This window comes from Vicugna pacos, chromosome 1, assembly GCF_048564905.1.
Source record: "Vicugna pacos chromosome 1, VicPac4, whole genome shotgun sequence".
NCBI classification, from domain to species: Eukaryota; Metazoa; Chordata; class Mammalia; order Artiodactyla; family Camelidae; genus Vicugna; species Vicugna pacos.
Genome location: NC_132987.1, coordinates 73,179,215 through 73,195,015, shown reverse-complemented (window position 1 = coordinate 73,195,015; position 15,801 = coordinate 73,179,215). Strand labels below are relative to the sequence as shown.

The following is a 15,801-nucleotide window of genomic DNA, read 5'->3' as shown; positions in this document are numbered from 1 at the left end:
TTACTTCTCCTTCCTCTTTCTTTTTGCCCCCACCTGCACCATTTTGGACTTCCTCACTTCTTCTCACTATCTTTCTTTCTCATGCAGAAGAAGGATTTTCCAGGCGGGCAGTTCTTTGTGGTGTTTGTGATAAAGCCTGAAGATTATGCTTGTGGAGGATCTTTCTTCACCCAGGGTAAGCAACAGTGAGGAATAGTAATGCTAGTATATTATTTACATAATAAATGTTAATATATTGTCTTCTAACATGGCTACTTAGAAGAGCCGAATGGAACAGCATGGAAAGGAGCCAATAGCTTATTTTGGCCCCTTCCAATCCCTCTTGACCTTCTCTAGTTCCCACTAAGTGAGATTCAGCAGCAGTGGCTTGGCCAAGCAGTCTGAGCATATTTGAGGAAAAAAATAAAGGGAAGAAAATAATAGATCTCAAGACAGTGTGGATACTACAAAATGCCATTCAGTGCGTTTAATCTGTTTAAAATCTTGTACTCCCTCCAACCATGTGAGATACATTCACTCTGCTGGCCGTTCACTCAACAAATATTTATGACTATGAAGTGATGACCTTGTATGGCAGGTCAAGGATCACCTTCTAATGTCATTTTGGTAGCTAGCAGTAACGGGCCCACTTATATTTATCAGCAGTCATCATTTCCACAAGGAAAATTCAGGGGTTTCAATTCCTGTTGCCAAAATTGCCCCTTTCAAGACAGTAAGTAAGTAAAGTGGGATGACTAATCCCAATGACAGAGACTGTGTGAACTCTCAGGCACAGTACAAATGGTCATGGGTAACTACCCAGTAAGTATCTTGGGAGTGGAATAGGCTACTGATTGAAAACACAGACCCCCAGCAGCTGATGGGGACATGTGATCAGCACGGAGAGTACGGCTGAGTATAACAGCATTCCCTCGGTAGCTAGGTGAATTTTCTTCTCGTGTGTTCTTTAATCTCTTAATTACATAGCTCTAGAGTTTTGCCAATGTCTGATGTCCCCAGTAAACTAGCAGTTCTTTAATATAAGAAAAAACAAACTGTCACTGGCTAGAAAATTGCAAACTGGAAGATGAAGTAGCTATCTATTCTTTTGCTGCTGTTTTCTTCAGATGTCTGTGGCAGACTGAGTTGTATGATATCGGGAGAAGGGTCACGCCTTCTTCATTCAAGGAGGGAGGCTGCAGTCTCATTTACGTCCCTTAGTGCTACCAAAATGCACCCAAGCAAAGGCTAAATTGAAAGTTTTAACCAAAAGGAGTATTAGATGGTTTGAAGGTTGGGGGGTTGGGTTTTCCTGCAGTTTTTGCTAAAAGAAAATTCAGCAACCAGGGTTAATTCTGGACAGTTTTAAAACATCTGTTCAGAGGAGAAGTCAGGAACCTAGAATCTGATCCATTGTGCTTTGTTCTTTTTTACCAGAAAAGGAGAACCAGACCTGGAATCTACAACGTGCAAAGAACCTTAAAGTGACCATCGTTCCTTCCATTAAAAGTCAGTATTGGCACTAAGATTCAGTGAAGGGATTCCTATGGCAGGAAGTCGATCATGTAACTCAATGCTAATGTCATCCTTCCAGAGAAACATAAGAAAACTAATGTTTATTTTAGAGATAGAAGAGAGAATCAAACCACTCTGTTAAATCCCTTGCAGAAGGGAAGGGAACTCAATTATGAAGTATGTACGGGAAGCCCCTTCCCGGCTTCCCCTGGGAAGTCACTGCCATGAAAGGCAGCCATTTATGGATCATGTCTGGGGGACCTCCAGTAGCTTTGCTGCTTTGAATGCAGATATCTTAGGAATTAAGAATGGGTGTGATGCAGACGGGCCCTTGACGCTGTCCTGTCCCAAACACGGTCCTCTTTTCTCCTGAGGAAATCCTGACCAAAGTTGTTTCTCTCCCTTCAGAATCCGTTTATGTGAAATCCATTCTTCTCAGTTTCCTCATCTTCCTCTCCTTCTACTTGGGATGCCTGTGTGTTGCGTTGGTTCATTTTATCAGGTATGTCAAGGGTTTCAAGAAATGTCAACCTCTTCAACTGTCTCTGCTTTTAGTGATTAGCACATTAGACTTTAGAGCCATATTGATTGGATTCAGATCTACCTTAGTCACTAACCGTGTGATCTTGGGGAAGTTACTTAACATTTCTGTGCTTTGGTTTCCTCATCTGTAAAATGAGATAATAATTTACCTCATAGACTAGCATAATTGCAGTGTTTATGTCAATATTCTGCACTGAGCAAGTGCTGATAGTTATTTTCATAGTTAATGAAACTTCAATAGAAAGACAGCTTGGGTATTTTTTTAACACCAGAAAATACTCAATATAAATATGGAATGTAGGAAATGAGTTCTACCTAATATGGAGATTTAGAAACAGCTTTAAACATTCCATCAAAAAGTAAAATTAATGCCTAAGGTAAATCTTGAGGTATAATAAATAGCAAGAGTGACAGATACATCTTGATACTATATTACCAGGTGCTTTCTCATTGTGGTAGCATCAGTTTTACAGTAAAATGTTCCCTGAGAGAAAAAAAAAAAGAGAGAATCATGCTGTAGTTTGACCAAGGAACTTTCTCTCCCCAAGAGTTTGGAGCTCCAGTGAAAAGAGCTCCAGTCTTCCCTCACATCTCTGAGCAGGCCTGAACTTCGAGAATTCCATCGTTTGTTTTGGTCTCTGTGAAACAACTACAGAGGACTGGCAGGAGGTACAATAACAAATGTTCTCTCTCCTCTTGAGCATGGAAAGAACACAAAGCCAGCGCAGTGTTTTCAGACTGTTGGGCAAGATTAGCCTCATCTGTAGAAAAACTTCACGGCTGCCACAGTGATACAGCTATCCCAGTGATACAGGCCTACCTCTGACTTAAAAAATAACCCCCTTCTGTGATCTTTATGAAGCTTTTCTGTTGAGAAACTGACTTCAAAACCCCCAGGACTACTGTTGGTCATATCTGGGACAATTTGAGCACCAAAATAATTAAGAAGAATAGTAAGTTATAAACCACTGAGAAAAACAGAAATTCATGAATCCATATCAATCAGAGAAGGAAGGAAGGCAGGCAGGGAGTGTGAGACAGAGGGAGGGAGGGATGATGGACCTAAATGCTTGCGGATATACATCCAATGAATTCAATGAAGTTACTCAGATAGATACACGTTAGGGAAAGGAGCTGTTACCAAATACTGACATAGAAGGGAGGACTCTTGCCCACAGCAGAACACCAAACACTGGTAAATAAGGAGAGTGCTGGCCCTGGAAAATCACCATTCTGCAGAGGTCAGGTTAAGAATCATCAATGAACACTAAAACTAGGAGGAACTTCTGATGAGGATCAAGGTATCTGCATGGTCTTACAGTGGATCCCCACAAATTGCTTAGGAGTTGAAAGGGAAAAAACAGAAACTACCCAATAGAGAAACAAGATGATTGACAGGGTGATCAAAATTAATATGAGCAAGGGGAAGATGGACACTGTGTGCCTCCAGATGTGACACTCTGAGAAGGACACACTATCACGTCGGCAGTATTCTAGCCAGAAATGCACATTTGGAATATAATCACGAGGGAAAATTTAGACGAACTCCAAATGATGACCATTCCATTGAAATGTGTCACAAAAGACCAAAAAAAATGGCTGGGAAATGTTCCACATTGAAGGAGACTAAAGACATATGGCAGCTGAAGACAATACCTGACCTCAGATTGGATCCTTTATTAGAAGAAAAATATGCTATAAAGGACATTATTGGGTCAATTGACAGAACTGTAATAAAGACAGTAGATTCGATAAGAGTACCACAACAATGTTAAATGTGCTGAATTTGACAACTACACTGTGGGTTATATAAGAGAATATTTATTCTTTGGAAATATTCCAAAAAGTATTGAACATATATGGGTGTTCTATATTCTGTTCTTCTTCGTACAGCTTTTCTGTAGATTCGAAATTATTTTCAAATAAAAAGTTAGAAACAAAAACTCTAGCCTACAGGCCAATATTATACCTGGAAAGTATATACATTAACTGATTATCAGCTCAATTAACTTTTCAGGTCACAATCATTAACACTGAATAAGTGTTCTACATCAGGTACTTGTGGGGGGCCCTCTAAGCAGATTATCTCATTTAAAGCCCCCCTACAGTAAGTACTAGCATTATCATCATTTGACAGTTGAGGAGATTCAGGCATTGAGAGGTCAAGCAATTTGACCAAGAATTCACATCCAGTAAATGAAGGAGATGGGATTTGAACCCAGGCAGCCTGGCTCCAGAGCCTTAGCTCTTAAGCAAGCTGGTCAAGATAGGTCTGGAGTGGTCAGGGCATGTGAGGGAGGGCAGTCCTGATCGAGGAGACCAGATCAAAAGCCTGGCACCCCAGCTTGGGTTTGGTTCAAAAGGGGTGCAAAAAGCTGCCAATTTTAACTCCAATGTACTTAAACATCATGGAAAAAGAAGTTCATCTCTTCTGCCTGTCTTAGGAAGATGGTCTCTCCTGCTGATGTTTTAGATTTTAGAAAATAAGATCTCATCTCTTTAGATAGCTAGCAGTTATAATCAACATACAAACAGACAAAAAATGAAGCTAATAGCTGGATATCAATCTCCCTAGTGTTGTTATTCGGCCTGCCTAAGCGAGCAGTTTTTGGAAGTTGTGGTCCAAGGCTCTGTTGAAACCTCTAGTGGCCAGACTGTTTTGCTACAGTCAACTGCATAAGCATGGATTCTTTCCAAACATAGAGAAGCTGAAAATAGAAATCTGGAGACATAAGGCGTAAGAACTACTTGGCATTCTAAACAGACTGAGGGAAATGCTAACAGAACTCTTCCTTCATTGAACTAAGCAGAAATAACAAAGTTTTCTTCAAAACCAAGTTGAGCCAGTCCTGGAGCAGAATGCCATTTGCTTGTTGAGCGCCCCATACGTTATTCCTAATATATATGGGGTTTGCAGTACATGCTATGAGATCAGGATAAAAACACTGATAAGTGACATGGTGCCTGCCCTCAGGGAGCTAAGAATCCAAAGTGTTTTTATGCTATATTTGCTCAACCCTAAACTCCATTCCCTTCCCACCTTCCAGCCCCAATTCATTCAACAAGTATTTATGGAGTCCCCACAGTAAATGGCAGGCCCTGGGCCAAGCACGGCCTACATTATTCCTGCCTCTTGGTCACCCTGCCAGATATTGAGTTCAAACTGCATGATCCTAATTACTTGTCATTCCCTTGATTCCTGTATTAGTTATCTATTGCCATAATAGTGCTGCATAAAAATTGGCCATAAAATTCCACTGGCATGCAACTATATATATATATATATATATATATATATATTATATATATAACTATATATATATAATATATATATATAATTGCATTTGTTCCCAAGTCTATGCGTCAGCTAGAAGATTCTGCTGATCTGGATGAGGCTCAGAGATCTCAGCTGGGTGTGGTCATGGAGTGAAATCTACTAGGCGGTCAGTGAGGAGCCGGCTCTTCTAGACTGGCCTGCTGCCCTTTGTCTCTCATCCTCCAGCAGCCTAGCCCTGGTTTATTGTATCTCTGACAGGTAGAAGAACGCAAGGCCTCCTTAAGATGTAGATTCAAAAGTGGCATGATATCACTTCCCCCTCCTTCTATTTATTAGCCAAAACAAGTGATGAGGCCAGTCCATATTCAAGAGGTGAAGAATAGACTCCACTTTTGATGGAATAGCTGGATACAAGATGAGGTGTAGCCATTTTTCAACCAGTCTAGCATGGTTCTCATTTACTCTTTTCCCCTTTGTTCACTGGATACTGCCTGCCTCATCCTAGCTTCACAAATCATTTAAATCCTCTAATAAAGAATTTTATCAACTCCAAAACCTAAGACAAATGTGCATAAAGCCTGTTAATACAAACATAATCCAAACACATCATCTCTTATGAGTTTGTGTAATTGCTTGCTAGTTAACATCACTAAAATTGTTTTTTAAAGGGACTTCACTAGACCTTCATTTGCCAGCTAGAACATTCAGACCCAATTGTAACTGCTCTCCTTAATAACATGTCTTGTTTACTCAACAAATATTTAGTTATTTCCTGTGTGCTGGGCCCTGGCCTAAAGGTAGGAGATACAGTGGTGAACCAGACAGTCTAGATCCCAGCACTAACAGAGCTTACACTGTACAGAGGAAAAATGTATAAGCAAGCAAGCAACTAATAAGAAAGTAATTTCAGCTAGTGACAGGAGGAGAACAAACAAGTGGTGTGACAGATGATTGGTTTGGGGAAGCTACTTTAGAGTTGATTTGTTCAGCAGGAAAGACTTCTCAGAACCAAGATCTGAATGGCAAGAAGGAGCCAGCCATGGAAGGATACAAGATGAGGTGTAGGAACAGAAGAGGTATGAAGAGAAGTTCTTCCCCCAAACATACCAGGATCAGGAGTGCACAACTTCTAGAGCCCCCAACAGAAAGTAAATAAGACCAGGTACCAAAGCACAGGCATGTCTAGCCCCCAACTTTTCTCCCCTCTCCCCCTACTCCAACCTGACATCCAAAAGGGAGACTCGTTTGAGGGGAAGAAGGTAATTCACATTTTAATTTTTGGTAGACATTTCCATTTAATATACCCGGTTTTTAAAATAATAGCTTTATTAAGACATAATTCATAGACCATAAAATTCACCCTTTTTAAAATTTAGTGGCTGTAGTATATTCACAGTTGCACAACCATCACCACTATCTAATTTTCATCACCTCCAAAAAGAAACCCTGAGTTCACCAAGATTACAAGATCAATATACAGAAATCAACTGTATTTCTATACACTAGCAATGCACAATTCAAACATGAAATTAAGAAAACAATTTAATTTACAATAGCATTCAAAAATAATAAAATACTTAAGAGATTTAACAAATTAAATTTAAGATTGTATGTTGAAAACTACAAAACATCCTTGAAAAAAATTAAAGAGGACCTAAATAGATGAAGAGGCATTCTGTGTTCATGGGTTGGAAAACTTAATATTGTTAGGATGGTATAGTAGACAGAATAATGGCCCCCAAAAGATGTCCATGTTCTAATATTTAGAACCTGTGAATACGTTACTTTGTGTGGCAAAAGAGATTTTGCAGATATGATAGTTATGGAGATTATCCTGGATTATCCATGTGGGTATCGTGTAATCACAAGGGTCCTTATAAGAGGGAGGAAAGAGAGTCAAAGGAAGTTGTACCCCTACTTCACACCATATACAAAAATTAACTCAAAATACAACAAAGATCTAAATAAAAGAGCCAAATCTATAAAACTCTTAGAAGAAAACATAGGTGTAAATCTTTGTGACCTTGAATTAGGCGATAGTTTCTTAGACACAACACCAAAAGCACAAGTAACAAAAGAAAAAAAAATAGGTAAATTGGACTTCATCAAAATTTAAAACTCTTGTGTTTTTAAAGGATATTGTCAAGGAAGTAAAAATATAACACACAAAACTGGATAAAATGCTTGCAAATCATATATCCCATAAGAGTCTAGTATCCCAACTAAAGAATTCTTACAACCCAAAGACAGAAAGAAAAATATCTCCATTTAAAAATGGCACTTTTTGAATTGAATAGACATTTCTCCAAAGGAAATACACAAATGGCCAATAAGCATGTGAAGAGATGCCCAACGTCATGAGCCATCGGCGCAATGCAAAGCAAAACTACAATGAGCTATCATTTTATATCCACTAGGATGGTTATGATAAAATTGTTTACATGGAAAATAACAAGAGTTGGTAAGGATGTGGAGAAATTGGAACTTCCCACATTGCTTAGTGGGAATGTAAAATAGTTCCTGCTATAAAGCTGCTGTGGAAAACAGTTTAGGAAAAAAAGTTAAACATACTTGACACCCAGCACTTCCATTCCTAGGAATACACCCAAGAGAATTTAACACATATATCCACACAAAAACTTGTACACAAATGTTCATAGCAGGGTTGTTCATGCTAACTAAAAAGTGGAAACAGCCAAAATGTACATCAAATGTAAACAAATAAATGAAACATGGTACCCATACAATGCAATATTACACAGCCATAAAATGACTGAAGTGTTCATTCATGTACCACACAGATGAATCTTGAAAGCATTATGCTAAGTGAGAGAAGCCAAACAAAAAGACCACCTAAACTACTATTCCATTTATATGAAATGTCCAGAATAGGCAAATGTATAGAGACAGGAAGTGGATTAGTGGTTGCCAGGGGCTGGGAGGAAGGGAGGACGGAGAGTGACTGGTATGAGTTGAGATTTCTTTGGGAGATGATGAAAATGTTCTGGAACTAGGTAACAGTGATGGTTGCACAGCTTTGTGAACATACTAAAGTTCACTGAATTGTGCACATTTTAAGGTGCAAAATTTATCTTTAGGGTGAACTTTATGGCATGTGAATTATCTGAAAATAAATGAAGATGAAAATAAAATTAATGAATGCATATATGTATGTATGCATGTGTGTGCCTAGACGTGGAATTGCTGGGTCATGTTGTATCTCTGTGTTTAACTTTTAAGGAATTGCCAAATGGTTTTTCAAAGTCCCTGCTCCATTTTACAGTCCCACAAGCAATGTATCAGAGTTCCAGTTTCTGCACATCCAAAGGCCCATTTTTAGGGCCCATTTGTCCTCGCAGAGAAATCTGCAACAAAGTCTATAGGGAATGAGTGTAAAATGCTGGGGTTTTTGCTGTCTTAGGAGCATGTGTATGTGCTTGTTTGCAGGTTTCAGAGAAAATCCATTGATGGAAGTTTTGGTTCCAATGATGGTAAGAAAAATCCCTGATTTCGATTCAAAATGATGTCAAGAATGTGGCAACATCCCATTTGGTACTTCTGTCTCTCTGCCTTCTGTGATTACCAAACCCCTCCTTGGTTCCTATCCCCCAGAGTGGTCTAATCTGCAGTGTTTCTCCAGAAAACAGAGCTAGTGAGAGCCAATTTTTATAGTTGATAATTACTGAGATATGGAGCTCACACTAACGACCTTCGCTTGGAGTGTTCCTTGTACTTCTCCATAGCCCATCTGTCAGCCATTCATCTTTTTTAAAGTTTAATCTTTTCTGGGATATAAGTTGTTCATACCTATCTTATCCCAAAGCTCATTTGTGAACAATAGTAAGAATTTATTGTGTCAACACGAATGCAGAGTGTACTTTTCCCAAATTGGGATAGAGGGTTTTTTGTTTGAGGATCTAGAAAACTGAAGTATTTTAATCTAGCAAGTGTAACAGAGTATAATTACTTCAGGAAATCCAGAGTAATTGATTATCCAACCATCATAATATGCCTTTTCCTCCACTCTGATATTTTGAACAGAGAAATTCAGTTGCTTGATCTTTCGATAAACATTTTTAAATTAAATGTCCTAATTTAAAAATTGAGATATAATTGACATATAATATTGTATAAATTTTGGGTGTACAACATGATTCTGTATTTGTATATATTGTAAAATGATCACCACAAAAAGTCCGATTACCATTCATCACCACACATAGTGACAACTTCTTTTTCTTGTGATGAGAACTCTTAAGATCTATTCTTTTAGCAACTTTCAAATATACACACAGTATTATTAACGATAGTCATCATGTGGTCCATTACATCCCCAGGACTTACCTTTTATAACTGGAAGTTTGTGCCTTTTGCAAGTGTCTTGTTTTTGAAAAGCCTAAATCAGCATGAGTTACTCTGTGTCCACAAACTAGCTGGCATGTGGAAAAGGACTGATGAGGTGAGACCTGATTTTTAAGTCACATGCAGCAGATGTTGAGTTGTGTGTTTTCTATGCTTAAATGAGCCCACAGGATCTCAGAAAGACATAAAAGGACCCCAGGCCCCACTCAGCAGGAGCATCTCTCCCTCTGCCTCCCTTTGGACTTTTGTCTTCCTTAATGTCAGTGTGTTTGTTTTTCCAGCCACCCAGGCAGTCTGTTTCAGTAACATTCAACGGTCAATATAAAAGGACACATGCTCTAGTGTCTTTAAAATGCCAAGCACTACTTCCCATTTTATTCATAAAATGTTAAGATGAAATGTCGTCTCTCTAGATCTCATCCTTTTTCCTCCAGAGCTTTCCAGGTTTTGCTCTTCTTTCAGGCCTAGTTAAACTTAGAGAGCCTGATCGGGTGGGTCCCCCTGGTGTGCTGTGAATGGATGGTCTGTTATTCTTATTGTATGAGTGAAGTCATTTTATTACTGCAATGATAATGAAAGGAATTCCATGTTCAGAAGGGTCTCCTGAACAGTGAAGCACTGGTGGACAGAGCTGGGACTTGAGCCAGATCATTGTCTAAGATCAAGAAGGCTCTGAAAGTGAGCTGAGAGCTAGAGGCACCCTGCAGATGGCAAGCAGGAATGCACGAGGGACCCCTCCCCACTGCCAGAAAAAAGAATAAAGATGCATCAGTTGAATTCATGTGGCTGCAAGTGACAACAAAGTACATCATAAATATACCTAAACAATAAGGAATGTCTCATCTCCTGGAAGTTGAGCAGAAGAGTGGGCTTCAGGCATGACTGACTCCAGTTGTACTGGTCCTTTTTCCTGTCATTCCATTGGCTCTGCTTTGGCCCTAGGGCTGCTGGTGAGATGGCCAGGTTTATGCCCTCATCTGACAAGGTCCAGAGGCAAGGACTTTTTCAGAAGCACCTACCAACCTCTCTTGTGTTTCATTGGCCTAGAATGGACCATATACTTATTGCTAAACCAGTCACTGCAAAGGAACAGATTTACCTACAGATTAGTCAAGCCTGCTTATAGAATTAGGGTGAGGTCTTCTTTTTTTAGACCAGGGTTCCTCAAACTTAACATTATTGACATTACAGCCAGATAGATGATTCTTTGCTGCTGGGAGCTGCCCTGTACACTGTAGGATGTTTAAATGCATCCTTCACCTCTACCTACTAGAATTCAGTAGTACACTCCCTCCCTGTGACAACTAAAAATATCTCCAGACATTACCAAGTGTCCTCTTGGGGGCAAAACGTTCCCCCCACCCCCAGTTGAGAATCACTGACTTAAAAATGTGGGCTGCCAGGCTCAGGTAGGGATACCTGAAGAAAATCCCAGTTTAGTTAGGAAGTAGGGAATAAGAGTGCTCAGCACAAAGAGCTTTGCAATAGGGAGGAAGTAAGGAACCTTTGTAGTGCAGAGAAGCTACTGAGAAAGGTGGCGCCTGACCACTGGTGAGGCAAGACTTCGGTGCTTCAAACAAGAGCAAAGAAGACAAGCTCTACCGTAGGTAAGAACCAGTTAGTGATTCTTAATCATCTCAAGCAGAGCACTGAGAAACCAGCCTGGAGGAAGAGACAGAGCATGCGTGGGACCTTATTGAAAGCTAATGTGAGACATTCAGGGGAGGAATGTCTTTGGAGAAGAGCAAGGATTCAGAAATGTCTTTATCTCCTAAGGGCCAGTATCAGTGTGACCTAGGGGGCTTCAGGAAACTTAATAGCGCTCAGAGCTACAGGAAATGCCCCAGGGGCTGGTGCCCAGAAGAAATGCTAGGAGCTGTGCCTGAAAAAGGAAGGGGATCCCACTAGATTTGGCATGTTGTCTGCCCGAATCAGTGTGGAACTAGACATCTGGGCCTAATGCTTGCACCTTTGATATGCCTGAGGTGGACGAAGCAGAGCCAGGTCCCTATCATGTGCCAAGTTGGTGGCAACTCTGTGATAGTTATGTAATGATAGGAAGCAGCATTTGGAAAATCTGTCGACTCTCCTGCATTTGTTTTTCTTTGATTTGCCTGCAGTTTTTAAAGTTGTATTTGAAAGAAGCATGTTGACAGTGGCTCCAACTGTACTAAAAAGCAAAAAAAAAAAAAAAAGGAATTTCTTTCATACTTCCTGGAGTAAAGAAGGAGATAAGACCCTGGAGCCCAGGTGAAGTGGAAATAGTGCTAATAAACAGCAGCTTCAGGCCACAGAGGGACTTTCTTTCTGATGTGAATGGACAAACACCGTGCTCTCCGTTCAGCACTTAGAGCTTAAGACAGGGGCCCCTGGTAATCTGAGGGCCTCTGTGCAAGGCTCTATGCTCTAAAAACACTTCCTCCAGTGGCTCTATTAGTGGAGAAACCCTGCGTCTCACGTCCTTGTTACAGAGCCTGTGCAGAAATTCAGTTACCAACTGGAAAGAGAGACGGACAAAGCCTGCCTCCCAGGCCTCGGGGACCACGTAGGCTGTTACCACGACCTTGGGTGCAGCCCGAGAGGAGGTTCCTTTCTCAAGTGGGAGAGCTTGACAAACCTGACATGTTTGTAGATTTCAAAACCAAAGGACCAATCAGACCCTTCCCTGGATGGAGCTGTTACTGAACCAGCCTTTCAGTAAACAGCAGGGTCCAGGAGGGATGAGACAAGCCGTGCTGAGTGCAGGGCAGCTGGGGGCACAGGCTGTCTCAGTCTCTCTGGCAGCTGGTCTCAGACGCCAGTCCTAACTCTCCCCTCAGCTCTACCCAATTGTACATGACTTTCCTTGCCCAGTTTTTAATTTGAGAGGATTTTTTCCTTTTACATCCTTCTGCAAAGCCTAGTGGTTTCCTTCATTTTCTCCTCAACTTTTGAAGCAAAACATGAAACTAGTCGGAATAGGTAGCCAACTGGTGTAAAAATGAAATCTCCTGGCAGCCTGTTCACTACATTTCTGACTCCCTCCTTGGCTTCCAGCCTCCTGAGTCCAGAGATAGAGGAGAGCAGGACAATTATAAATAGAAATTCTGTCCCTGAAAGAGCCAAGCATGCTCAAAATGAAACGAAGTTTCCCTCCTCACATAGAGCATTTAACATAGAAGGCAAGCAAGAAAACATACCCTCTTCTAAGTTAGTAAAGTAGGCAGATGGCAGAGGGCTCAGAGAAAAACATACCAGAACAAGTTTCCTCATTAAGATGAGCTCATTCACAACCTTACACATTTGCTTATTCCCAGCCAGAACATCTTGGTCTGTCCTATAAACTGATACTTTGTGTTTCATTCTGCTTTCTAAATACCCTAGAGTTAACTAGAAATACGGCTTGCGTTCCTGGAGCATCGATCACACTTGAAGTTTGGGAGAGTGTGCTTTGGGTTTTGCATTCTAAGAAGGCCTTAGACATTAGAAAAGTTAACAGTACACCGTTATCCTGTGTCAGCCAATCTCCTAGTTAATTGTACATATGAAAGTACGCAGATGTGAAACACTTTTATGTGCTGGCAGTTGTACTGCATGTGAACATCTTGACGCTCTTGTCCACCGCAGAACCGCTGGTGCTGCAGCTGCCTCAGGGGGAAAGGGACTAGCGACTACATCAAAACCAGGTCAGGCTGGATCGCGAGCCAGAGCAGAGTGCAGAAATCAGCAGTCCATCCAAGTCTGAGCAAACAGCTGGCTTTTCCCTTTTAGTGAAGTTGTCGCCTAACAAAACAATGATTGTTTTTGTTTGCTCGCTTGCTTTGATTTTATTTTTTGTGGGTTTTTTTTCCCCTCTTTTGATTACACACACAAAAAAACTGTGCCTCCCACAAGCCGTTTCAACCCCCTACTACTGTGTAACACAGGCATTCTCCTTGCTTGCTTCTATGCCCTGTACCAGAGGGCTTCCCCGGAACACCAAAATGGCAAAAAGTCTGGATTTTATGCTTTTGTATCCTTCTTCACTTACTCTTTCATATTTAATATTTTTAAAAATTACATCTTAAACAAAGGATGTAAGCTTGTGGTTAAAAGTAGGGAACTTAGGCTGGAAAAGAGAAAAATGTGAAAGATACTGAGGGAAATGGGAAAGCTATGTCACCTGGGGCTGAGATGCTAGCATGACCCAATAAGGAGTCATGAACAAGCGGCAGCAGCAGCCAATCTAAAAAGCAAACGTCGCACTTAGATACTTCTTTAAAATATGAGTTTACTCTGGTGGAGATGCAAATGAGCCTCAATCTCCTTGTGTCTTGCAAAATGAGCACTTCATGAAAGTAACACTCTCACTGCGAGTCATTCCGATATTGAAGGAAAATCCTTTTAAATTTTTTTTCAATTAAGAAAAGTTTTTTATCATCCTATAATTATTAATGATTCCATAATTAATGCAGTTTTTAATACATATATATTTTTTCAGATTCTTTTCCATTACAGCTCATTATAAGAAATTGTGCTATATAGTAGGTCCTTCTTGTTTATCTGTTTTATATATAGTATTGTGTATTTGCTAATCCCAAACTCCTAATCCACCCCCCCCCCTTTCCCCCTAACAGTTTGTTTTCTATGTCCAGGAGTCTATTTCTGGTTTGTAAATAATTTTTTTTTGGTTCCACATATAAGCAACATCATATGATATTTGTATTTCTCTTTCTGGCTTACTTCATTCAGAATGACAATTTCCGAGTCCATCTATATTGCTGCAAATGGCATTATTTTGTTCTTTTTTATGGCTGAGTAGTATTCCATTGTAGAAATAAATAACTTCTTTATCCAGTCATCTGTCGATGGACATTTAGGTTGTTTCTATGTAAGACAATAAGTTTTAACTGCGACCTATACAATGACCACCATCCACCCACTATCGAGGAACTCTGGGCAAATTACTTGACCTATCAGTGCCTCCCTTTTGTTATCTTTAAAATGGTGATAATAAAAGTACCCACTCAGAGGGTTGTTGAAAAATAAAAAGAGTAAATTCTTGTGAGGAACTTTAAAGAGAGTCTGACACACAGTAAGTTTCCCATAAACATTAGCCAGCAGTACCGACAGTAGTAGTGATAGCAGTAGTGACAGCAGTAGTGATAGCAGTAGTGACAGTAGTGATAGTAGTAGTGACAGCAGTAGTGACAGCAGTAGTGATAGCAGTAGTGATAGCAGTAGTGACAGCAGTAGTGACAGTAGTAGTTGACAGCAGTAGTGACAGTAGTAGTGACAGCAGTAGTGACAGTAGTGACAGCAGTAGTGATAGTAGTGACAGCAGTAGTGACAGTAGTAGTGACAGCAGTAGTGATAGCAGTAGTGACAGTAGTGATAGTAGTAGTGACAGCAGTAGTGACAGTAGTAGTGACAGCAGTAGTGACAGTAGTAGTGATAGCAGTGGTGATAGTAGTGACAGCAGTAGTTGACAGCAGTAGTGACAGTAGTAGTGACAGCAGTAGTGATAGCAGTAGTGACAGCAGTAGTGACAGTAGTAGTGACAGCAGTAGTGATAGCAGTAGTGACAGTAGTGATAGTAGTAGTGACAGCAGTAGTGACAGCAGTAGTGACAGCAGTAGTTGACAGCAGTAGTGACAGCAGTAGTGACAGCAGTAGTGACAGCAATAGTGATAGCAGTGGTGATAGTAGTGACAGCAGTAGTGATAGCAGTAGTGACAGCAGTGGTGATAGTAACAGAGGCATTAGTCGTAGCAGCAGTACTAGTGGTGGTGGTAATACTAGTAGTACTAGTTACAGTCAATAGTGGCAGCAGCAAATCTCTATGCCGTAACTATGGCCAAATCTGTCCTTGGCCAAAAAAAAGTCAGTCAAACGGTACCTGGTATCTTCCCATCACTCTGTTACTGTGCTCAAAAGACTGAAACTCTCATAGTTAAGAGTCTGAAAGTAACCTGTCTCTGTGTCTTGAAGTTGGATGAAAAGCGCAGATGGTGTTGGTACCATGCCGCATATTTATGGGTGAGCCCAAGAAAGCCAAGGAACCTCTACTTTCTCTAAATAATAAGAATGGTATCAAGGAGTTTCCAAGCCTAGGAACCATGCCAGGGAGTCTGCATTGTGAAAGCCCCGGAACAGCTTTGCCTGCC

At 40.5% G+C, this 15,801-nt stretch overlaps 2 protein-coding genes across 3 annotated transcripts in view; one reads left to right on the top strand and one right to left on the bottom strand.

The window, feature by feature from the left end:
* SPICE1 (spindle and centriole associated protein 1) overlaps positions 1-15,801 on the bottom strand; it is a 153,247-nt gene that overhangs the window by 109,256 nt on the left and 28,190 nt on the right. The gene's annotated exons all lie outside the window — the stretch shown is intronic.
* Positions 1-15,801, top strand: part of SIDT1 (SID1 transmembrane family member 1) — an 88,003-nt gene that overhangs the window by 46,016 nt on the left and 26,186 nt on the right. Inside the window, exons 7-10 of the mRNA XM_031681114.2 lie at positions 88-175; positions 1,417-1,488; positions 1,903-1,996; positions 8,762-8,805. Coding sequence (XP_031536974.2) covers positions 88-175; positions 1,417-1,488; positions 1,903-1,996; positions 8,762-8,805 — 298 coding nt within the window. The remainder of the gene's footprint in view (positions 1-87; positions 176-1,416; positions 1,489-1,902; positions 1,997-8,761; positions 8,806-15,801) is intronic.